Genomic DNA, 25903 nt, shown 5'->3' with positions numbered 1-25903 from the left:
GATTCAATCCTTGCCGCTTCCTCCCCCCTGGAGGATAGACTCCTCACTGACCACTTAGATAAGAAAGCGATTTCCCTCACTTATCGGAAGCTCGTCAATAACCTCCCTGACCCCACGGTAGTCCTCCGCAGTAGATGGGAGGTGGATCTGGGAGACATAGCTGATGAGAACTGGTTGCACGCACTGGCCTCGCCCAGAGAGACCACCATACCTTCACGGTTGAAACTGATACAATTAAAAATGCTACATAGAGTGTACTATTCACGTACTCTACTGCACAAACTGGGGCGTACCCCGGAACCTACCTGCCTCAGAGGTTGTGGCTCCCCAGGAACTTTCTACCATATACTATGGGAGTGCCCCAAAATACAGTCATATTGGGAGGAGGTGTTGTTTGAGATATCGGAGGCGGCGGGGTGATACTACAAACTGAACCTAAGTGTTGTATACTGAACATCTGGTCGCCTACTGATATGAACAAGGGGTTGCAACTCTGGGCGACACTGGGTATGGCCATTGCAAAGCGTAACATTGCTAGGAGGTCGGGATCTGGGGTGAAACCCTCATGTACTCGTTGGTGTAATGATATGGACTCGGCAATGGTAGCGGAAAGGGCAGTATATGTGCATAGAGGATGCCCTAAGAAATGGTCAAGAATCTGGAACAATTGGAACGAGTATCGGGGGAACCTGTGTGAACCCCCGGAAGAGCAGCCAGAACTTGATGATGACCCGTGAAGGGGGTGTTATAATGTCTTTGCTCTGTGGTGGCCTTCTGTGTTTTTGGGACACGGAGGAGGAGTTTTTTGGAATAAATGTGCTGGGTGGTGGTCTCAATCACTGTGATATAAACTGTGTGCCTTGGAATACACCCGGGGGGGGTCATAGTTGCAATTACGAGAGGTGCCGTGCTGGACAGATGGTGGCGTGGGGAGTGCCAGGAGGGACTGGTGCTGTGTCTTGTGATGAGGACTGTCTCCGTAATATGACGATGTACTTAAGACCCGTTTGTAAATGCTTATATTATGTAACCCTATAGGATGTTGGTATAGACTGATTTACTAAGTTTTTCATAGAGACAATTTTTGGTTGTTTAATGTAAAACTGAGACGGACAAGGTCTGTGAACACTACTATCCGACAGTATTCAGATGTTGTTTACATAATTTGCGACCTGGCAAGGATGGCAGTTACTATTGCATTGATGTTGCGATACTTTCCATATGATGAATAGCGGCCAGCCTCCGGGTTGTGTGCAAGACGCTGTGTATAACTGAAACTTTAATAAACGTCTTTTAAAAAAAAAAAAAAAAAAAAAAGGTGTCCTAAAGACTACAAACTACTGGTTAGGTTGTTGTGTGCCCCAAATACTCTTAATAGCCCAATTGCAAACCTATACCAACAAATATCCTAATGCCGCTTAAGGTAATAGTTTGGACCTACCTCGCTGCCGGCGCAGCCTTCCCCAGTGGTGGACACACTCCTCCTTCCGAATACAGTTCCCACTGACAGAAACAAAGTACTCAGTTCCACAGCGACAACAAACCCTGCATAAAGCTTAAAGGAAAGTGAAGATAAATCAATCAATATGGCAAAACCTAAATTTAAAGATTCTTACTAAAGGCACAGGTAAATGGGGCCAGTTGTGAGTTAAGGAAATAGAAAGAGAGCAAAGCCTTTTCATCCACATTACCAACATTTTACACCTTAGCACCATTATAATCTCGTCATTTAAACAGAAGGAATCAATTGGTTATCTAATACCCCAGTAAAGTTCAGATACAATAATAGATGGCAAATGTTTGATTCTCACCATCACTGCTCTTCTTCTCTTCTGTAGTGAAGATCATTGCACGCCCGGGCTTCTCAGGGTGAGGCAAGGGATAACCATGTTCCTTTAACTGCTCCTCTGTGAGGATATATTCCTTTAGTTTCTTGTACAAGCCAACCCCTAGGTATACCAGAGAAAAACAAATGCAAACATTACCAAATTCAATGTTTGGCTTCAAACCTTATTGTGCTAAATGGTGGCACCATTAAACCATGCCCCTGAATTAACAGTCACTACTTTAAGTCACAATAAAGGCATAATGCTAACTCAATGACAGTGTAAAAACTTGTAACCACCCATTATATACCAGTCCCCTTTTCGGATAATCAGTGACACTGGTGTTCGGCATTAGGACGCTAAAACTCCATATTTCAGATTTGAAAAGCGGGATAGAAGAACGCACAAAAATGAGTGCTGAGTGCCAATAGTCAGAATTACCACTATGGTGACAATGTTTTAGCAAACTGGTTAACAAATGCAGAAGACTTGGGCGGCTGGCAGAGATCGGGGAGAATCATCGATACAAAACATATCGAAATGTACTAGGGCTGTACATTCATCTACTATACTACATAATACACCTTCAATGTGGTTCATCTCAGAGAAGACCAAAAGGGCCTACAAATGTACAAAATATTACTAAGCACCAAACAATAACAGCAACAAAAGGAAAATTCATTACGGCATTGCAAACCCATGCACAATTCCAAGACAAGTGCTTTTGAAATCAAAATGAGACAATAAAAATGACCTATAATCCTAGTTCGGCATCAAGGGATTTTTAACTGAAATCAACCAATGAATGTTCCTACAGAGACAACAACACTATCTCCAAACATCTTTTAAAGAGGCATGCGATTTTAAATGAAGAGACCACTCTTCAGGGAGCCAGCATCGGCACTGTCCCCAGCTCCATAGTGCACAAGTTTGCATATGATCGCAGTTATTTTAACGCTACAGATTATCTTGATCAAAACTCAATTGCCATGCCATTGCTGGTACCTGAGAGGAAACCTGGTTGTTTAGAAATCCAATGCATACTCCAACAAGGAAGAACTAAAGTTTATCAGTAAATATGTTGTTTTGGTCTCTTTACAGGAGCCTCCTTGTTACTCAATTGAAAAGAAGACATGCTGTAATAGCAAACAGATTGGAAGGCTAGGTCAAAAATGTTATGCACAAAGGCTTCACTCACACTAATATCTGCCTGTCCTGGAACCTGAATCAAAACAATAGATTTCCAGGTGGTGGTTTAACAGATCTCACTGACAGATTTGTATTTAGCATGTTTCCTATATTGTTAAATATACGCTTTTGGATTCCCTAGAAGAGAGGTTCTGGATAAAAGAAACCTATGGCTAACTTCAGTGGCAGGTTTGAGGTTTCCTAACCAGAGACGTCTGTCACACATGCAATTAAGCCTTTTCTTGGAGAACAACAACATTCTGGACCCCTCTCAATACAGGTTCCATTCGGGTCACAGTACGGAGTCCGCCCTGATTAAAGCTACGGAGGAGGTGCGTGAGGCGATGGATCAGGGGGGCTCTGCCATTTTGATCATGCTGGATCTGTCGGCCGCCTTCGATACGGTCCATTATGAAATTCTGATGGATCGTTTATCGAAGGCGGGGGTCGGGGGTGAAGCCTGGATTTGTTAAGATCTTTCTTGGCCGACAGAGTACAATCTGTAGAGTTTGGGGGGGCAAGATCTAAACCATTCTCTCTTCCCTGTGGGGTTCCCCAGGGCTCCTCACTTAGCCCAACACTCTTTAATGTGTATGTAAGACCTTTGGCCACCATCATAAGATCCTTTGGGTTATTGTTAACCTCATACACTGATGACACTCAGATCGTGTCATCTTTGCAGAGAAGCAAAGAAGCCGATTAGGCCCCAAGCTGCCACAATTGCATGGTGGCAATAACCAGCTGGATGACAGCAAATTGCTTGAAATTGAATGCCAACAAAACAGAGGTGATGATCTTTGGGAATAATCCCAACCTTTGGTCCCCAGCCTAGTGGCCCAGCGAGATGGGCCCTCCGCCCCCACCAGTCCGGAAGGTCAAAAACCTGGGTGTGATTGTGGAGAACACCCTCTCCTTTGGTGATCAGGTTAATAGTGTGGTATCTACTAGCTTCTTCATACTAAGAACACTTAAGAAAATAAAACCCCTCCTCACAGATGAAACCTTCAGAACAGTAATATCAGTTCTTGTTCTTTCTCGCCTGGATTATTGCAACAGCTTGTATCTGACCATCTCCAAGAAACATCTTAATAGGTTACAGATGGTGCAGAATGTGACGGCCAGGCTGCTCACAGGCACTTCGAGGTTTCAGTCAGTTAGAAATGGGTTATGCCAACTCCATTGGCTCCCGGTTAAACAACGGGCCCAATTCAAAGCCCTCTGTATGGTTTTTAAAGCCCTGAGGGGGAAGGGCCCGGAAGATCTAACAAAACGTATCCAATGGTATGTCCCAGGAAGAGCACTGCGCTTAATGGATGCAAAGAGGGCAGCCGTCCCAAAGACAAAAAAGGCGAACTGGGGCTGGAAGAGCTTTGTTTTCAGAGCCATTTCGCAATGGAATGAGCTTCTGCTCTTTCTAAGGTCCGCCATGGAATTTCTACCGTTTAGAAAAGGCCTGAAAACCTGGTTGTTCCCAGTTTAGTTATGGGTCTGGTGCAGGTTTTTGGACGCCCCCCCAGGCAATAGTGCACAGCGCCAGGACACCTTCAGGTAGCAGCGCGCTTTATAAGCGGATATAACATAACACAGTTCAGAAATATTTGGTTGGTTTTCAGCTTTCCTTTGATTAGCTACATAATAGCTATAAAAACCCGGTTATAACAGGAACTTTCACCTGGAGAGGATGGGGTCCGGAAACAGATTTAAAGGGAGATGGATTAGTTAGTACAAATATGTAATACAAATATTTATAATCAAGAGCATCTCAATTTTGAAAGAACCACAAGCTGCCCCCATTTTAATGTTAAAATAGTCTTTCTCTCCACTGAAAACAAATAGGCAGACCATTGTTACCGATTAATGGCAAGCCTATGGCGTATTAGTGATAGCCCACTCTAAGCTGTTCTCTAAGTCCCTATAGTTTAAGGCAAAAATTGTGACTGACAACATTCGGTGAAAAAAGGAGCACTAAGGAGCCCGTGAAACAGACACTGTTGCTTAGAGGTTGGAGAGTGGCACTTTCTATCTGCTGCTTCCATGTCATTGATCTGCCAGTAATTTAACTACTTTAAAGTTCTTAACTAATCAGATCTTCAAATAACTTGGCATTCTTGAAAATAAATAGTTCTAACTGAAGAATTTTTTAACACCAATCTAGTTTTTAACAATATAATTAACATTCCTTTTGAATGTACACATCGACTATACCTCCAACTCAACTAGAATTTCTTTTGCCCCTTTTTGAACATCTAAGCTTCGAATGGCTGTGATACCAACGACATTATCTGCAACACTAATTGAGGCATAGAGAAACAAAATATAGTAGGTATCAAATTGAATCTTAAAGATGCACAGGACTTGGCAAATGAATTACAAGTGTTAACTTTAACATTTAGCACTGCAATGTACTTTTAAAAGTGTTTAACTAGTTTCTGTAAGGGATAAAAGGATACATTCAATTAATAATCAAAAAAGCTTGGTTACCTGTTAAATCCTCTTCACGGAGACTCACAGAACGGTTCAAAGAAAAGCTGGTTTTAGCAGCCAATTTTCCTCCCAATACAGCCTCATGGGATATAGTCTTCTTGTTCCCCGGATCTAAAATTACAAAAAGGTAACAATCAGTTATTGACTTGTTCAAAAATAACAAGCTTGCTTGAATGCAATGAACATTGGGATTTCAAAAAGATTAAAAACAAGTGTACACACAGGATTCCATTCAATCAGAAATAAGTAGACATCACAATAAATTAAAAAACAATCAACACAAGAATGGAATCTTGAAGCCAAAGGTTCCTAAAAGAGCAGTACCATATTTCAGCTTTCCATGACTACTGGGTATTCAGTTGAACTTCTCTTAATTTCATATATATTTTCCTTAACCCGTTCACTGCGCCCGTCGACCAACGGCCGTCGCGAGCACTACCTCCGTAGTGCTGCGCACGTCCGTTGGCCGACCCAGCCCCACCAGCGCAAGAAATCATCCGGATAGCGGCGGAATTTACGCCGCGGTTAACGGGTTAAACTTTAGGCACCAGGAAGGACTTCCGGTTATGGTTTATTTGGACAAAGACAAACAAAAATATTAAAAAATCAGCACTAAATAGGCAATATTTTCGACATTGAAAAATACATTTTCTCTGAAAATATATAGTTTATATATGCTGAGAAAGAGTTCAGGGTTAACAGACACTAGTGGGACTATTCCAGAGTTTTTGATTTAAGGGAAGTTTCCTAGCGTGGCAAATTAGGATTACAATTAAGTAACTTTCATATACTAAATATCCCTTCTGGCCAAAATTCTAAAAACAAACCAAACACCACACAGGGGAATACACCACATAGATTAATGAAGACAAATTAGTAATCTCATAATTTGGTGGACACATTTAAAATCATTAGAGTGATCTAGATCAGGTATACAGTCATGCCAATTGGTTTAATGCCGTCTACTTCTGAATCCGATGTAGGCAAAGCAATTTAGCCTAATATAAAATGACTTCTGAAGAACTGCGAACGTATTGTAGCTAAGCAGACCACGTATTGATTTACCAGCATAATTAAATGCTTTGGCTCCATGTCCAATACAATATCACAAGATACAACAAAAGAGACATCTCACGGGGAGGAGCTACGCTAGCAACCAAGATGGCCACATAAGCTCCCGGCTCCGTCGACCTCCGTCGCTGGCGGAATTATCCTGAACTTCATCCTGACCTCCCGCCAGACTCCCGTGTGTCTGAATCATTGCTGAGCCCAGGGGGGGCAATCCCGGAGTTTCTCGCCTTTATTGACGAAGTTACACCGTCTTTCATTTTTGGGCCTCCTCCAGTGTCTAAGCCGGGGCCTCGAGTACTGACCCAGCCGGGTTTCAGTTGAACAACATCGGCCGCGGGTGCCCAGCAGAGTCCGGTCTCATCGGAGTGGAACATATTCTCTATCCTGGTGGTGGTCTTTGGTCCCTGCGAATACTGGACGAACGGCGACGAGACGTGGTTGCCACGGTGGGTGGGGGTCCAGGTCCCGGGACCCTGCGGCGACGAGACGTGGTTGCCACGGTGGGTGGGGGGCCAAGTCCCGGGACCCTGCTGCAGCCCTCAGGGTCCGCGGGTGGGGGCCCCCGCTCTCGGCAGTGGTGGAACGCTTGCCAAGCCTGTGAGTCGCCAGTCGCCTCCGTCCGCTCCGCGCCTGTTGGTTCCCCCGGAGTGGCCGGCCTCCGGGGTTGAGGATCTGCTTTCTTGTCGTTCACGCGGAGATGGATCGGACGGTGTGTGGACCGACCCTGGGGACCGTGGTGGCCGCCATCGGGGCTCTTCGCCTGCAGATGGAGGCTGCTCTCCACAATTTGACTGCGCGCCTCGAGACTTTTTGCTTGAGACCGGACTCCAGCCTTGTGTCAGACCTGCAACATACGGTTACCCCCGCGAAGCTTGATCTACCTCGAGAGGAGAACCCCGAATATGTTCTGAAACTGGTGCCAGTTGTACCCGCACGATTACAGCGATACGTTACTGGAGCCCCTGAACACCTAGCAAGATCGGCAAAGTCATCGCCCGTACAGGACTTTCTTCTTCCTTCTCTTCTGGAGACCTCCACTAATAGTTTTTGGATTGACTTTCGTGTATCCGATAGACTTCGAGAATTAACTTTTTTGACTCCTTCAGGCTATATTGATCTCCTTTTTTAACAACGCTTTGACTTTTTTGCTACTATATTGGTTCTCCTGGATGGGGTTTGTGCAATGGATCGTAAGGGCCAGGGCTGAATTTGACTTGAATTCGGTACAGTGACTTTCTTTTGGCTCTGCTGGGTTGTATCTGTGGGAGTGCGGGCCAGATGGAATTCTTATTGTCTGGGTTTGGTGTGACTGCTGCGATCGAAAAGGGATTTCGCTGCCTCTGTGGTATCGGGGGCTGGGCGGGACGGTCTTTTCTCTGTTGGTGGCTCCCCTATTGGTTTGCTTATTAGTCTGTTACAACTTGCTTAATACCACGATAGGGGATGTCTGCTTTTGGCGGGGGGAGGGGAGTCCGGGAGCCCGTATCGTCTTGTAATACATCTCCTCCTCCATCTTTTCCCTTCCTTGGGGTGTAGTTTAGGGGGCGACAGGCACGCTGCTAGTGGGGTTAGGTCGTAGCCATCTGCAGGGGTGTAGGGTTGAGTTTTTTTTTTATTTTTCCTTTATTTTGTTCTATGACCTTTCTATTCCCTTTTCCCTTCTTCACAAGAGATGTGGCATATTCTCTTGATCTTTTTGTCCCTTATATCCGGGTGTCGAGAGTTCAATTTGCGTATCCTGTATTCCTGGTGGGCGGGCTCTGATAAGGTTTGCTTATGGTTATCTGTATCGTATTGTTTTGCCTCAGCTCTAAGCTGGTATAGATATTTTTCAGATGCCTATAATTGTAATGTATTTCCTCAATTCCTTCGCCCGTTCACCGCTGTAATATGTCCCACCAAATGACACCCGTTATGTACATTTTTACTCGTGTTATAATCAATAAAAATATACATTAAAAAAAGAGACATCTCACAAATATCTAGGCAACACCACACGATAGCCATAGACACCAACATATAGCAAATAAACGCACTCCTTTCCCAAGTACACGTTTTCAGTGCTCTTGAGTTTGCAAAGGGAAATGACGCTCATTTTAAATAGAGCAACCAATAATGACAAGTCCTTCGTTTTTTCCAGTTTTGCTTTCATTCTCAAGACATCAACATCTTACTGCCTCACTATGTTGATTCCAGAAAGGGGCAAAGTTGAACTTGCCATCAGAAATTAATCCTGTACCGCTGCCTTCATAAAGTTGTCAGTGACATGATGGAAGGTGGGTTACTGATCAATAGTAATGAGTGGAGTGAAATTATATGGTTACACTTTAACAATAGTAGTTTGTAAAGATGTATATCCAACAGTGCATCTTTCTACGGGAACAACTGTCTCATAAGTTAGCATTTTCAGAAATATCAGTATTGCAATATCTAGGAAATAGGATTGCTATAATATGTATTTATTTATTGGATTATGGCCCGCAATACAGAATGCACCATAGCTACACCTGACCAAGAATATTTTTTTTGTATACAGATACTTGTGTGAATGGCAAAAACATCTAAATAAGTTTCCTAAAAATATTATGAAGTCCTATGAGCTGATGCAACAGAAAGACAGAGAAAAATTCACATAACAGATTTAAAGGGGTATTGAGAACACACGCACCACTGGCAACCCGTTCACTTAGCAATGTCCTTCTTACTTGTCACAGAGGATGGGGAGCCTGGGGCCAAACTTCTCAACTTCTTCACGGTGTTCACTGCTACATTCAGATAGATATTTCTACTTGAGCTGCGATCGTAAACAATCTTCTCCTCAGAAAGTGCCTGTAGGTATAGAGCATAATCAGCTGCCTTCCTCTGTGTACTTTTCCTTACGTCACCTGACGTCCTCAAACCGACATCAAAAATATTTACTACTCACAGGCTTGGTAAGTCTATTGATCACAGAAATATGCCACTCCGGCCACATTTTTTCTTCTGCCAATATACTACAAAGTTAGAAGTGCTAATGGAGGAGGAAGACTATTTTTGCTTTATGGCTCAGACCCACTGAAATGCGATGCTTAGTATTTGACGGCAGGGACAGGGGTAGCACCAATGAATGTGGCTGCCTGTGAAGCTCTGCGACTGATCCCGGGAGATTCCTCTCGACCGGTATCGAGACCGTTGCACGTCAAGCAGTAAGGAGCTTGAGGGATCACTCCCTCAAGGCCTTAGGATGCATGGTGCAACAATCAACACATTCCTGGTCAAGCTCAAAACACCACAGGCAGACGAAGTATGGGTCCGTCACTGACATCTGTCAGTGACAGGCACAGCAGGGCTTGAAACTAGCTTTACTAGTGGACACCCCCGATACACAATGAGACAATCTAAAAAATCTCAGCCAAAAGGGTAAAAAAAAAGATCAGTTACAAAGTGCCTGGGCAATATATAGGAAGCTGGCGCTTTATATAATGGACCAAACTGAGCTACACTGTGTAGAGTCCAGGCAAATCCCAGTTGGCTGACAGAGGCACAAATGATAACCCAAATGCTCTCTTTTGTGGTAGTGTGGGCAAGAAGTTAGGCTTATCAGAGGGTAGTGCTAAGCATTTATTGCACACACAAAGGCAGTAAGTGTGAGACACACAAACAAATCCAACACCAATTTGTAAAAATTCTGACCGGATCGGGATTCCCCCAGGTGTACTGCATCACAGAACCACGGATCCTGGCCCTTATCAAGGAGGCCGCACCCGTTGTAATATTGCTGCACCCGTTGTAATATTGTGACTTTCCGCAAGTGCCAAACAGACGCTTCTTTGTGACGAACACCACAAGATTACAAGACACTGCTACAGGAAGAATATTTCTCTCCTCTCCGTCCCATTAACCACAACCGCCCTAAAAAAGTTAATTGCTTAATGAACGAAACACGTTCGCTGGAACTTTGCATTGTAGGATGACATTGAAAATAAAGGATTGATTTTGATACAACTAAAACAAGTGAACATATTTATTGAATTAACCACCCAGGTAGTGCACCACTCCCAATTCTGGTGTAGTTCTCTCTCTGCTTGGCAGCTGCCACCCAACAATGGCAGGTGCAGGAGTTGTATGTGCACACCAACTTGAACTACCTTTGGACAAACTGTATAGGGGATATAGCAAGGAAGTGCGGCTTTCCCGGTCTGCCGTTGCTCGCCTTCTTCCTTTCTTATCAGAGGGTAGTGCTAAGCATTTATTGCACACACAAAGGCAGTAAGTGTGAGACACACAAACAAATCCAACACCAACTTATAAAAATAACACATAGATTCCAAGATAATCTGAATCAGGTAAGTACTTTTCAAGTTATGAATTTTTACAGTTTCAAAAGTTGACACTTCGAGGGATTCCAGGGACAATGAGACTCTCATCAAGAGTTGCCCAGCTGTCCTGTTTGCCCCCTTCTGCAGAACCAAAGACCAAGAGTGAGCTCCTAACCATCGGCACCAGACACCTCAAAGTGCCTCTGCACCCGCACCCCACAGCACGAGTCTGAGGGGGGTGATGGTGCCCACGGGGTCCTGAGACCCACAAGAGCCAAGCCCATCCTTGGGTCTGGCCAGACTGAACTTCCAGTCGCTGCCTGCAGCCTCTTTCAGCAGGCCCCCTGCAACCACGAGAGACTCCAGCATTTAACCCGATGCCAAAAAACATCACTGCACCAGATCCCAAGGAGAAGTGGATCACAGGGGTCCCTACGCTCCCGAGCATCTCAAGGGTCTAGCTGGACTGTTCTCACACTGAAGTGAAAGGGACACCAGACTCTGTAACACACCTCTGCACCCGGACGCCCCAGAGCCTTTTGAGGTGACCTGTTGGTGTGGCCTTGGACCTTGTCCTATACTCACCTGAAGTGCAATAGAATAGTCCTGTAAGTCGCTGTTAAGTGCCCAATGAAGTACATGTTGTTCCCCCACAGGATAACCTTACCGCTCGCAAAAATTGCACTCTCAACTTTTGAAAACTGTAAAAAGTACTTATCTGAATCTGATGGTATCTAAATTCATATAAAAATATTGTGTCTCACTGTCTTTGTGTGTACAATAAATGCTTGACACTGCCCTTTGACATGGCTAACTGTTCGCCAACGCTACCACTAAAGAGCATTTGGGGTGTCATTGGTGACTCTGTAAACCAGTTGGGATTTGCTTGGACTCTTTACACAGTGTACCTTATTTTGGTCCACTATATACTGATCCAGCTTTCTACGGGGTAGCTCTACTCCCTCCAGATCTACGTTGACTGGCGTGGAAAGTAAAGCACCAGCACCAGGATGCTGGGGTGACACCTATACAGGCACCGCGCACGTCACTTCTGGTGCGAACGAAGCCATGCTAAACCGAATGGCACCGCCTACTGGTGCACAGAGGTACCACTGATGGGAAAAAATTATGGATCCAATCTGACGCCAAGGAATAATTTGAATGTAAAGGAATATATAGCTAGATATAATCTCTATCAGATAAGGCATTACTGAATGTAAGTAACTTGTTCTTCAATTTACAAGCAATTAAAAAAAAAGGCTACACAGAAACTAGACTCAAACTAGGATACGGACCTTATCAAAGGCTTCCTGCTCCGAAGAGGCAATCTTTAGACACTCGTCGATGAAGAGATTCAGATACCTTTGACGGATGTTTGTTGGCACTTTGGCTCCAAACTCTGTTGGAATTACTGGCCTTTTCAAGCTTGCACTCTGCCAACAAAAAAAAGGAAAGCAGTGAATAATGGAGAAAGTTAATTTATAAAATAAATCAACAATCTCATACTTTTGTATTGTCTTTTCCACCAACTCTAACCTCTGAAGTCACCAAGCAACAATGTGTGTTGAATGTCAAAACCAGAATATGGAGGGAGCCATAAGCCAAATAGTTAGTAGTTTACCTGCAATGAAGGAGCATGTGCTACTCGTTTCTGCAGAGATGTAGTGGTCGTCTTGGAAGTCATCCCGGACGAGGTGCGAGCCTTCAGTGCAGCACTGCTAGATCCATTCACTGATTTACCACTGCTAGCAGCAAAGGGTTTTTTAACTTCTACAAAAAGAGGAATTCAAAGAAAATTGCTCAGTTTTGAAAGCAGTTTCTTCCTTGTATTTAAACTTGTACTTGCAAACAATTATGCACAATGGATGAAAGTAACACAGGAAAAGATTATGATCTTAGTTTGTCCAAAGACTTTCACTAATTTAAATTAAGGTTTTGGCATTCACGCATACAGTTTGAGGAAAACGTGGAATGAATTTGGTACTAATAATCGGGCTCTGAAATGCAAATGCAGTGCTGCAGTAAGACATACTGACCACTGGACTTTTATCCCTGCCCGCAAAACTGCAGGACTTTCAGAGTTAACACTAGAAGTGAGTCAATGGACCCAAGATAAAAAACAGCCTTGCTATGTAGAAAGCTTATGACGTGCTACAGTTTTTCTGCTTGCCACGTTTAGAGAGGCTGAATTTTAGTCCAGGCATGTTAAAGGATAGGATTCTTTTACATTGAATTAATAGTCCGAATGTATTCTCTGCAGTATCATTTCCAGGTTACTAGTATAGTGAGTAAGTAGAACTAAATGGTGAAATGTACATTTGCATTCTTTCAGGTTTAGCTTAGAGCATTCCCACCACATGCAGAAAGAAAGAGACCTGCCTAACAACAATACGGTTTTTAAGTCTGCTTTGAATTTGATGAACGATGCCCCAGTATCAGGTTTCTGGGTTAATGTTCGAAAGTGCTATTCCCAGACTGAATATCTGTGAGCTCCCACCAGAATCCATGTTTTTAGGCCACAGCACTCTGTGGTCTTAATGAGGAGACCATGTGCAGTGGGGTTGCCCTGTAAACGCAGTGATGCATGGTGCACTGATAGGCACTGGGTTGAGTCCTTAACGGCTAGTGAATGCATGTTCCCTCTGCTGTTGTGATATGCTCATAATTTTTTCAGCCATAATTTGAGCTATACCACAACTAGGAGAAGTTCAGCTATCAAATTGTTAACACTAGACAAGAGCATATTTGAACCTGGTACTCATTAATGCATCCAACAAAGGAAGTCTTCATTAGAGGGGCATAAAATGATTTCTCCATTTCTATGAGAATACAGTCCCTGCTTGGCACCATATTAACTTCTTGATCTATGGAGAGGGGTGTACCAGAATGAGCTCTAGATTTTTTACATAAGTGACCCAAAATACTAAGTGACCAAATGTGGAAGGGAGGGAGCCAATGATGCTTCAACACATTTGGGGTTCCTAGTAGCATGATTTTAGTCAAGTCACTATTTAGCGGAGGACCGCTTTCCTTTACATAGTTCTGAATGTTCCCTAAGCAAGTATATTAGCTTAATTACTCATCTGACTAATCTAAATCAATCATAATCTGTCTGACATAACTATAGTAAACACATGGCGCACCACCCCTCAATGCACGTAAATCAGCAATCCAAGCAGTGGGGGGATACCTTTATCTTCCACACAACTCCTCATGCTATGCCTGCACTTTGCATCACCAACCAACACTCCTCTCACTCATCCACACATGCCTGCACGTTTTAAGACAGTTAAGTGCACTTTCAGACTACATCACAAGCAGAAAGCACTATAAAAAGTCAAAGACTGTAAGCTGCAGCTCTGAAACCATCTGCTCCCCTACAACGTCCCCATAATATTATAGGACACACAGGCCTTTCATACTTCCAAGCTTTTGCATACCTACCAATGACTCAGCCACCTGCCACCAACTAGTATCCTCACCAAGAGAGTCACCTTAGTGCTGCCATACTCTTAACCTTCAGGCTCTATCCTCTCTAAAAACATGGCATTACAAGAAACTCATCAGTCTTCTCTTAGGAGCCCCTCCAACCCAGCTCCCTTTGTGGAGAATAGATTCAATTAAGACTACTAGTTCTCAGTGATCAACCTTGAATCTAATGGTTTCCTACAAGAGTAAATGTAGTCATGGCACGGACACATCAGTGGCCGCCAGTAATGGCTGCAACTGCTACATCACACAGTGCACAGTTCCTTTAAAGCCCCATGTATAGGGGGGTCACAGCTCCCAGCCATTTGGTCTCTATACAGGCTTCATGTACAGGATAGAACCTAAAGTTAGTTTCTTTGTACAGAGTCTCAATCACTCTAAAGGAAGCAGTCTTTTTATGAAGAACCCAATCACTAAAGGGATACGCACAGCTTTTGAATCTACAACAACAAAACTAGAAGAAACACACAAAAGGCTCTAAAGAAATAACTGTAGCTCACTTATGTTGGATAACAATGGGGTAAATGGTTTTGGCTCATTCTATTTACTGTTTACATTAGGTAGGGCCTCTTTTTTCATTACACAATTCCCTCTCAGCGACTGTGGGAAGAAATAGCTTGTCTATCGTCCATTGGATGTTACACCCCTCAACCCACCCCATACCACCTCGGAATTCCTGCAGTATGCAATCCCTCGTTTCACTGGGTCCCATTTCTACTTCCAGAGAATGCCCTCAGCAACTTAACACCAATTGTTTCCACTGAACCTGCTCCCCTCCCTCAAAAGTCATCACTCTTCAGAAGAGTGCCTGTAAAATTGGGCATTAACAACTATAATTGGGAAAGATAAAATACTCCCTGCCACAGACTGCTTTGCAGTCTCACATCAGGGAATCTACAGATTATTTACAGTCGTTTTTTTTATTTGGCTGTGTGTGGTTGGTCCTTTTTGCTACTTTTTTGAACATTTTTGTTAAATAAGACAATTACTGTTTACCCTTGCAGAGGAGACAATCAACACATTCGTGGTAGGCTAGAGGCCCTACCAATGAAACGAAATGTGAGCTGAGTGAAATCGGCATTAGCAAAAACAATAGATCTAGTGTTGGCTGCCAAGCTTTTGGCTTTTTCATTATTTGTTCATCATTGTTTTTGTAAAGCTTTACTTTTGGGGAAGTTGTTGTGCGAAGCTAAAATAAAAAAAATGGGGGAAAAAGGAAAAACAATTAAAAATAAAAATGTTTTATAGGTATGGCACATTGCATAATAGTCCCAACCACAGAGGGAAATACTTTGTGTCTGATGGTGTCCTTGTGAAAGGACAGAATGCTCTCTCTGTCAATGAAGTTAACCAATGGCTGAAGTGAGCTGAACTATGGAAATAAAATGTAAATGACCATAACAAACAAGTGGATAAAGAGGACTGGCAAAAATACCCTATGACTATATTACACTTAACATTTTGGCAAAAGGGCTTTGCTAAAACGAAACCTAAAAATGTGGATAATTCAAAAACACTTGAATAATTTATCTCCACCAAAGACGTGATTGGAGGTGTGGGGGCACTAAAAAAAAAAAAACAACAACCACTAGATGGTGGGACAGATTACAGCATTAGAATCCAGAAAGGTCATGCTGCAAAAATGGAAGACTTCTAAAACAATGAAAGTGATTTGAAATGGCGAACAGCGGTTTGCAGAGCTAAAACAATCAATACAAAACTGTTTTACAAACATTAGATCATCAGAACCCAAAATAAAAGTTTAAAGACGATGTCACACACAATGAAACCTGCAAATCTGTCACATCTAGTGTGAAAATAACATAATTTGGCTCAGACAGTACCAAATCCTTCATGAAAGGATCGAGTTCATATACTTGATACTTAAGCCTCTGTTGGGGTCAGCTCTGGATGAATTAATATACCCCCATGCAATATCATAAAAATCTAGCATTACCAACACCTGCAGTTAAAACATTTTACATACCCTCCAAATGGTTTGATTTTGAAGTGGATGCTGGTGTTCCAATTTGTCCATGAGCAATTCTCTTCTTCTCCCCAGAAAATGGCAGAGAGTTTTTTTTAACCACTGAGGTCACCTGCATCTCCTGCTGCTTGTTAGCCTTCTGCTGGGCAACAAGCAGTGCCGCCTGCTGCTGAGCTTGCCGCATCCTTTGATAACAAACTTCTTGGGCTGTCGGGCGGCGATACGGTCGGATCACAGGTTTGCTAGGCGAGTCTGCCTATGTCAACAGGAAGAATATTCTGTCAAATTCCTTACTGCTAATATTTTGATACATAAATATAACTGACGTCATGCCAATGTGTTCCATTAACAAATGCTACTAAAGAAACAAAACAATTAATTATATTGACATGACTGGAGTGCCAAAAAGTTTCTCTCCACTGGTTAATCAAGTGGCAATTACCTGTGACAAGAGTTTTTGCAATCTGATTTTCATGCTTTGCTTTATCCAGGCATGCAGAGAGCTCATTAATCGATTTAAATGTTGTTGACTTAATATCATGTATAATCAGAACTCCTCCCTAACCACCAGACACCAACATAGTCTTAGAAGCAGGCACAGTCTTTGTTACAAGCCACTACGCAAGATCAACTACACATTCACAGCATTTCAGCTCATCAAGTCAAGAAGGTGCACTTGAATCTACATACAAGTATGAAGCAGCATAAATAGTAAATTATCCGAGATTAAGTCCTAAACCTTAGGCTCTCGCCTATTTGCAACTTCGGAGTAAAGTCCCATCTAGTAACAGCACCAGAAACAAACTCCTCATAGCTATGAATCAAGAGATACAGTACTGGGTATAGATAATGGTTTCGCTCTACACTGAATAAACCCTTTAAGCATGCCCGGCATTATGAAGTATCAAGATTTGATGCTTACATAATGCATTAGAAGTGCCAATGTAGCTGGCACTTGTGAAGTGGGACGCATAAGAGGTATTTTACCTTGATATGGTGGTCTTTGAATTATTATCTTCCGACTCAAAGCCACTTTCTCTACTCAATCAATCAATCATGGAATTTATAGAGCGCGCTACTCACACGTTAGGGTCTCAAGGCGCTGGGAGACGGGGTGCTGCTACTGTTCGAAGAGCCAGGTCTACTGAAAAGCTAGTAAAAAAAAAAAAAAACAGATACCTGGTCTTGGCCAGGAAGGAGAAACGTGTCCGACATCATGGTTGTAAAACACACTATACCTAAATAATGGCAAGGCTTCGGAAAAGAGCGCAGGAGCTAAAACCTTTCAAATAAATTCTATCAAAACAGGTAGAACAAGGAGGGATGTGTCCCAAGTATCACATTATACAGATAGAAACGGTATAGCTCAGAGGCACTAAGGACTATCAGCTCTTATGGCCTTGCTTTATAAAGATTAAAGTAAGTACAATTGATAAAGCCACAACTGCTTGTCTCCAAGGGATGGTTCGCCAATTGACTTGAAGGCTGGTGAACTATATCGACCAGGCAAGAATAGAATAACTGCAACAGTAAACAGCATTCAACATTCCGCTGGGAATTAAAGAGGAAATCAGTGATTATACCACGGACCGCTAAATTTGGATATCCTTCCATTTGAAGACTTGCAATGATTTTCTTTTTTTCGGTTTCATTATATTTTGACATTTACACAAATCTACAAGCATCCTCCAGTCAATTACACTTGCCGGAGAATGAAACGATTTTTGTGATTCTTCATATGGCATCCCACAACACGGAGCAAACTCATTGAATACATTAGTTATTTGCGTTAGCCAGGGATCAACATTTGCATTGGGAAATATTTTAGTATAATGCTCAGGAGGTTGGAGCAAAGGCTAACTCAATTGTAGTATCGCACTCAGAAACTGCAATGCGCTTTACTTTCTTTCTTTGAATAGTAGGACTGCTTTCCTATTACGTACAAATATCTAAAGCTGTACAAAAATCAGCACCTTCCCGCCATTAGTACAACCATTCCTTAAGCACTTTTTGATGAATTGTACATTTTAAAGAAGGGTCAGGGATTTGGGAATAATTATTATAATCATCTTTAAAATGGCAAATTTTGCAATGAAGTTTTGTAACAATTTTTAAGTAACAAGTAGAGACTTGACTATCAGGTTCACATTGCCAGTGCAATTGCAACTTGGGACAATGCCTTCCATGATATGAAATTTTACACACAAGAAACCAAGAAACCAAAGCATCAAAGGTCTCATACTACAGATGTACTGGTATAATGTTGAGTTCCTTGGGCCGTTATGCTAAAGCAAACTAATTCGTGGATTGCCTCCAGGGCAGTGTAAAATGTTTTCCAAGTCTATTTAAAACAAGCATTTGCAATGCAATAGGTCTCGCATTAGGAACGTTTGAGCTATTGGTATTGTAAATGACACATTTTTTATTTACGTGTTGGTTTTAAAAATAGCGAAATTAATAGCTTTGTCATTTACAATGCCAATAGTTATAATTTTTGCAAATGTGACACCTATAGCATTTGTAATGCAATATGTGTTGTATTTACGTAACTTACATGTATTGATATTACAAACAACAATAGCTTTTAATTTTTTTAATTAATACTTAAATAAAAGTTATTGTAATTTATAACAGCAATAGCTCAAACCTTTGTAAATAACTTATGTAGATTATGTTCAGTGTATTTTATTGTAACGAAAATACAAGAACAGAAGTGAAATATTAACATTTTTTGTGACATTTGTAATAAAGCTTCAAACATTGAGAGAACATATTTGAACCAGTTGTTGAATGGTTGCACAGATTGATGCTGTGGTGGCGCATAGTGATGCTATGGTGATGTGATAGATCGAGTGAGGGCGATAGATAAGAGTGAGGGGGATAGATAAGAGTGAGGGGGATAGATAAGAGTGAGGGGGATAGATAAGAGTGAGGGGGATAGATAAGAGTGAGGGCGATAGATAAGAGTGAGTGAGGGCGATAGATAAGAGTGAGGGCGATACATAGAGAGATGAGAGAGTGGGGGGAGTGGTGAGAGATGAGAGAGTGGGGGGAGTGGTGAGAGAGGAGAGAGTGGGGGGAGTGGTGAGAGAGGAGAGAGTGGGGGAGTGAGGAGAGAGGAGAGAGGAGAGGTAGAGAAGAGAGGGAGGAGAGGGGAGTGAGGAGAGGAGAGGAGAGTGAGGAGAGGAGAGTGAGGAGAGGGGAGGGGAGAGGGGAGACGAGAGGGGAGAGAGGAGAAGAGAGGGGAGAGAGGAGAAGAGAGGGGAGAGAGGAGAAAAGAGGGGAGAGAGGAGAAGAGAGGGGAGAGAGGAGAAGAGAGGGGAGAGAGGAGAAGAGAGGGGAGAGAGGAGGAGAGAGGGGAGAGAGGAGAAGAGAGGGGAGAGGAGAAGAGAGGGGAGAGTGGAGAAGAGAGGGGAGAGTGGAGAAGAGGGGAGAGAGGAGAAGAGAGGGGAGAGAGGAGAAGAGGGGGGGAGAGGAGAAGAGAGGGGGGAGAGGAGAAGAGAGGGGGGAGAGGAGAAGAGAGGGGGGAGAGGAGAAGAGAGGGGGGAGAGGAGAAGAGAGGGGAGAGAGGAGAAGAGAGGGGAGAGAGGAGAAGAGAGGAGAGAGAGGAGAAGAGAGGGGAGAGAGGGGAAGAGAGGGGCGAGAGGAGAAGAGAGGGGAGAGAGGAGAAGAGAGGGGAGAGAGGGAGAAGAGAGGGGAGAGAAAAGAAGAGAGGGGAGAGAAAAGAAGAGAGGGGAGAGGGAGAAGAGAGGGGCGAGAGGAGAAGAGAGGGGCGAGAGGAGAAGAGAGGGGCGAGAGGAGAAGAGAGGGGCGAGAGGAGAAGAGAGGGGCGAGAGGAGAGAGAGGGGCGAGAGGAGAAGAGAGGGGCGAGAGGAGAAGAGAGGGGCGAGAGGAGAAGAGAGGGGCGAGAGGAGAAGAGAGGGGCGAGAGGAGAAGAGAGGGGCGAGAGGAGAAGAGAGGGGAGAGAGGAGAAGAGAGGGCGAGAGGAGAAGAGAGGGGCGAGAGGAGAAGAGAGGGGCGAGAGGAGAAGAGAGGGGTGAGAGGAGAAGAGAGGAGAAGCGAGGGGAGAGAAGAGAGGGGAGAGCGGAGAGTGAGGAGAGGGGAGAGTGAGGAGAGGGGAGAGTAAGGAGAGAGAGAGGAGAGGAGAGGGGAGAGTGAGGAGTGGGGAGAGTGGTGAGAGGGGGGAGTGATGAGAGAGGATAGAGTGGTGAGAGAGGAGAGAGTGGGGGGAGTGAGGATAGTGAGGAGAGGGGGATAGTGAGGAGAGGAGGATAGTGAGGAGAGGGGAGAGTGAGGAGAGGGGAGAGTGAGGAGAGGGGAGAGTGAGGAGAGGGAGAGGAGGAGAGTGAGGAGAGGGGAGAGGTGGAGAAGAAGAGAGGGGGAGTGGTGAGGAGAGTGGTGAGAGGAGAGTGGTGAGAGGAGAGTGGTGAGAGGAGAGTGGTGAGAGGAGAGTGGTGAGAGGGAGATGGTGGTGAGAGGAGAGTGGTGAGAGGAGAGTGGTGAGAGGAGAGTGGTGAGAGGAGAGTGGTGAGAGGAGAGTGGTGAGAGGAGAGTGGTGAGAGGAGAGTGGTGAGAGGAGAGTGGTGAGAGGAGAGTGGTGAGAGGAGAGTGGTGGGAGGAGAGTGGTGGGAGGAGAGTGGTGGGAGGAGAGTGGTGGAGGGAGTGGTGGGAGGAGAGTGGTGGGAGGGGACAGCGTGGAGAGTGGTGAGAGGGGAGAGAGGAGGAGAGAGGGGAGAGAGAGGGGAGAGAGGAGGAGAGGGGAGAGAGGGGAGAGTGGGGAGAGTGGATAGTGGTGAGAGGAGAGTGGTGAGAGGAGGGTGAGGAGAGAGAGGAGAGCGGGACGAGAGGAGAGAGGTAAGAGGGTAGAGAGTGGATAGGAGAAGAGAGGTGAGAGAGAATAAGAGGGGAGAGAGGAGCGTGAGGAGAGGGGAGAGTGAGGAGAGGGGAGAGTGAGGGAGAGGGGAGAGTGAGGAGAGGGGAGAGTGAGGAGAGGGGAGAGTGAGGAGGGAGAGTGAGGAGAGGGGAGATGGAGAGGGATTGAGGAGAGAGGGGAGTGAAGAGAGGGTAGTGAGGGAGAGGGGAGTGGGGAGAGAGGGGAAAGAGAGGGAGGGGAGAGAGGGATTGGAGAGTGGGGAGAGTGAGGGAGAGGGGAGAGTGAGGAGAGGGGAGAGTGAGGAGAGGGGCGAGTGAGGAGTGGGGAGAGTGGGGGGAGGGGAGAGTGGTGAGAGAGGATAGTGGTGAGAGGGATAGTGGTGAGAGAGGATAGTGGGGAGAGTGGGGAAAGTGAGGATAGTGAGGAGAGGGGAGATTGAGGTGAGAGGGAGGGGAGAGTGGTGAGAGTGAGGAGAGCGGAGAGATAAGAGGGGCAGCGCATCCCTCATTTCAGTTCTTCTGTTGTGGGCAGTGGAGTATCTTTACTCACTATAGTTTGGTGAGAATATTAGAAGCGTTTCTGCGCAGAAGATTTTACGCCTCGGAAAGTAAAATATCGGATACACACGTCCTGTTTGGTTGCAGCGTTTCTAAAAAGTGAAAACAAGCGGCAGCTATAGTAAACAGCGCAGTCTGGCGAGGAGGCGGCCTGCTGGGGACAGGGTGTCGGCCTCCTCCCCTCGAATTAGAGGCACAGCGTGCTCATGAGTCCTGGCGAGTGTAAAGAGCAGGCGATGGCGGAGGGTTGTCAGCGCCTCTGGGCAATGGAGGAGGGAGTCTAGAATTCAGCAAATGGAGCATGAATGCTGCATCCGGGCCACAGAGAGGCCATGCCAGCACCTGGAATGGTGCAAGAATGAACTGCGCGGAAGGCAAAGGTGCATTACTGCCGACGGTAAAGCCGCCTCTTTTCCATTTACAAAAAAAAGAGCCTTCATTTCATCCTCGCAATGCTGCAATAAGGCACTCTTTGCAAATCTTGATTGCGGGGCCGTGCAGGGCTTAATTTGTGCCGGTGCTTGCAAGTGTTGGGCTCCAGAACTATATTTGGGGGGCCGAGACTGTTTAAGTCATCAGACTATGAGCCACAACAAGCAAGAGGAACGCAGAAAAAGGAGAAAGAAGGAGGGAAAGAAAGATAGGTAAACTGTGACATAAAGGGAGATAACAGGGATGAGCAAGCTCTTGGCATTGCTGTGGGGAGGCCGTGGGCAGCAACAGCAGGGGAAATAATTGGGGGGGGGGGAGAAATGCGCGACACGGCCTGGCGGCCGTGAAAAGTGTGAAGCAGGGGGCGGGGGACTGGATGCCTTTGAAGTGAAGCTCTCGGAGGCAGGCGACTCGGGGAGAAAATGGTAAAAAGCGCGTGCATGTGCACATGCACTCGACGAAATCCGCGATGGTTTCAGAGCTTGGATGAGCCTCTATACTCTCGTCCTATTATCGCTTGCGCGATTAATAGGACAAGACCTAAAAATTATGTTCTGTGGTGGTTTCTCCCTTACCTCAAGTTTCTGTGTACTAATACAAAGATAATTGTTTTGGGTCAGCCTTTCATCTCACATCTATCTATTACTCTGGTGGTGTTTTCCCTGCAGTGATCTGGACATCAAGATCTTAAGAGGAGAGGCCTACTTGGGCGAAGGCAAGTTCTTAAGAAACCAGATGCTCAAGCTGAGCGATTGAAGGGACACATTAATATTTTCCTACCTTTGGGCATAAATTCATACCGAACAGCACGCTGATGAGGGAGATAAAGAATATAGAGTGCAACAGCTACACAAATTGAGTGTCGTGCTGCTAGACAGAACATGGACGCAAAAGAATACCCACGTTTTCAAGCTCTTGCTAATTCTGAGGCAGTTGGATCCTAATAGGAAGGTAGAAATGCAAGGTGTTTCAATATTTGAGAGCCAGATAGAAAACGGCTGTCCTCAAAATGGGAACAGAAAACTCAAAGGACTGTTGTCTGAGGGGTTTTAGCAGAGAGGAGCATGTCCCTAGTACTGCATTAGGCAAATCTAGACTGAACAAAACCCTGGTCTTCGTTTTACAAAAGATCTATGGAAGATGTATGTTGTAGGAAGCTGGCTCTGTACATGCTTTACCAAAGTAAGGTACAGTGTGCACAGAGTCCAGTGGATCCCCAAAACGCTTACAGAGATAAAAGTAGATAATGCCTTACTCTCTATTTGTGGTAGTGTGGGCGAGCAGTAAAGCTTTATCACAGGGTAGTGTTAAGCATTTATAGTACACACTCAGGCAAGAAATGATGTCACACACTCAAAGACTGAACTCCGATCCACTGTTTTGTATAAAAATATTTCTTATATTTCTTAGTTGCATTTTTATTTATAGAGCCAAGCAGGACTTGGTACATATAAATATGCTTGTACTCTCCAAGATGGATTGTTAAAGAGCAAGCTGGATCAATAAGGACTTTTCTTATAGGTCTGTAAAAATTTGCAAATTACTTTTGATTACTTTTCAGGATTACTGTTTCTACTCAGTGTGATATGCCTAGATATCACACTGGGACATTTCCTGGATAAAAAGTAAGTAAAATGGGTCTCAAAACACAGTTTCTTAGATTTTCATACGCTTTTCAATTCCGCACATGAAACTTTTTCCACAGAAAAACAGTCAATGCAGTCCTGTGGGAGAAAATCAGGGTTTCAGTTTAAAGTTGAGTAATCTGTCTTGGGAGTTGAGTTTCTGGATTTGGAACCAGGGTTCCCCCAGGGTCAAGGATGCACTCAAAGAGCAAACTCAGTGGGACTAGGGCAGCTGGGTGCAGAGCAATGAGGCCCACTGTTATCCAATGGGTGGTAGGGGGTCTCTGATTGGTGGCTGCTCACGGGCACACCACTTGGATAGGGAGCAAAGCTCCTAGGGTTTAGCTTAGGGCAAGGGGGGCATCTAAGCTAGCACACAAGGTGTACCCACAGTAGCACAGGGGGGGGCCGGGTGCTGGATCGCCGTCTGGTGCCCTGTTGGTTTCAATGGGGTGGCTCCAGTCAGAACAAACAGTGCAGGCTCAAGCAAAAAGATCTGCAACCACTGGTTGGAGAGGTAAGTTGGGATGTCGAGGGATGCCGGGACACCATGGGTTGGGCCACCAAAGTCCGTGGGGCATCGGTTGCAGGGGTGTCTTTTGGCATCAGGTTTTCGTTACCAGCTCTGGCCACAGTCGGGGGGGATACTCCAGATAGGGGCTGCAGGCATCGTCAGGACCCTTGAGGTAAGTCAGGAATTCACAGATCTCAGGTCAGTATCACTAGGGAGACATCCTTGTGATGTTGGGTCACTGAACTCGGGCCATGGGCGTCGGGTGCAGAGTGGTGCAGACTCACGGATTTGGCCAGAGCCAGAGTTTGTTGATGAGCAAATCCGGTACTCAGGGATGGCACAGTCATGATAGGGAAGGCAGTGCAGATACTCCAGGTTCTGGGGAGCTGCTGGACACATCGGGGTTTCACTGGAGGTCGGGACAGATCCAGTAGAGCTAGGGACAAGTCAGTTGGTGCCCTCCTCTTCTTCTTTCAGCACGGCTCCTTCTCTTGTTCTTGCTTGTCTGAGGAGGCAAGGTTCGGCGGTGCCACTAAATACTAAATTTAGGGGCGTTTCAGGTAGGTACAGGTTAGGACGAATGGGTCCCTACCTTGTAGTGAGTACACCCCCTATTATGCCACCTTCTAGTGGGAGTCGGGCATAAGCCTCACTCTGATTGCCCACCCCCATTTTCAAGATGGTGGGGACAGTTGTGCTTCTCCTCGCCTCCCCACCTGATGGGGTGGGTTTGGCAAAGGTGGGCACACCTCTCCTCCTATCTTGGTTTTCCCGCCGATTCTCCTGCTCAAAGAGGGGGTCAGTTGCTGGGAGCAGCAAATGGCTGGGTCAGCTCACAAAGGTGGCAACCCTTTGAAGCTTCCCCTTCGTGGACCATGCCCATCCTGGGGGAGGAGGTTTGGCAACTCTGCGCTGGTTGTGCTTAGTTTCAGGACCCTGACAGCAGCAGGCTCTCGACCCAAGGGTCCAGAAACAAGTCTGGGGGTGGCAGCTGGCGAGCAGCGAGTCAGCCAGGACCATAGAGTTAGGTCGTTTTTTAGGGGGCGTCTCTAAGATGCAGTCCGAGTGCATTTGGAATTAATCCCACACAGACATCAGTGTGGGTTTAATGCGCGGAGAAGTTTGATATCAAACTTACCAGATTTCAGTAAAGCCATTATGGTGATGTGGAGTTTGTGATGACAAACTCCTAGACCATATACTCTTTATGGCTTTATTGCACTTACAAGGTCTAAGAATGGACTTCAAGTTCAAGTTCAGGTATTTATAAAGCGCACTACTCACCCAGAGGGTCTCAAGGCGCTGGAGGGAGGGGTTTACTTTTTATCGAATAGCCATGTTTTCAGTTCTTTTCTGAAGGAGATGTGATTCTGGGTAAGGGGGAGGTGGGTGGGGAGTGAGTTCCAGGTCTTGGCAGCTAGGAAGGAGAAGGATCTGCCACCCATGGTGTTTTTTCGGATGCGCGGGACTGCGGCAAGGGCTTGATTGGATGATCTTAGTTGGCGGGTGGGATAGTAGAAGGACAGTCGGGTGTTGAGGCATTCGGGTCCTAGATTATA

The 25903-nt window shown here is 45.1% G+C and overlaps 1 protein-coding gene across 1 annotated transcript in view; it reads right to left on the bottom strand.

Moving 5' to 3' along the window:
* REXO1 (RNA exonuclease 1 homolog) overlaps positions 1-25903 on the bottom strand; it is a 195590-nt gene that overhangs the window by 88889 nt on the left and 80798 nt on the right. The window contains exons 4-10 of the mRNA XM_078669900.1: positions 16344-16599; positions 12489-12637; positions 12163-12300; positions 9275-9398; positions 5496-5609; positions 1812-1949; positions 1442-1555 (exon numbers count right to left, since the gene is read on the bottom strand). Of these exons, the coding sequence (XP_078526026.1) occupies positions 1442-1555; positions 1812-1949; positions 5496-5609; positions 9275-9398; positions 12163-12300; positions 12489-12637; positions 16344-16599 (1033 nt within the window). The remainder of the gene's footprint in view (positions 1-1441; positions 1556-1811; positions 1950-5495; positions 5610-9274; positions 9399-12162; positions 12301-12488; positions 12638-16343; positions 16600-25903) is intronic.

Source organism: Lissotriton helveticus, chromosome 12, assembly GCF_964261635.1.
Source record: "Lissotriton helveticus chromosome 12, aLisHel1.1, whole genome shotgun sequence".
Taxonomy (NCBI): Eukaryota; Metazoa; Chordata; class Amphibia; order Caudata; family Salamandridae; genus Lissotriton; species Lissotriton helveticus.
Note: the sequence above shows the minus strand (reverse complement) of the source record. Positions and strands in the feature narration are given on the sequence as shown.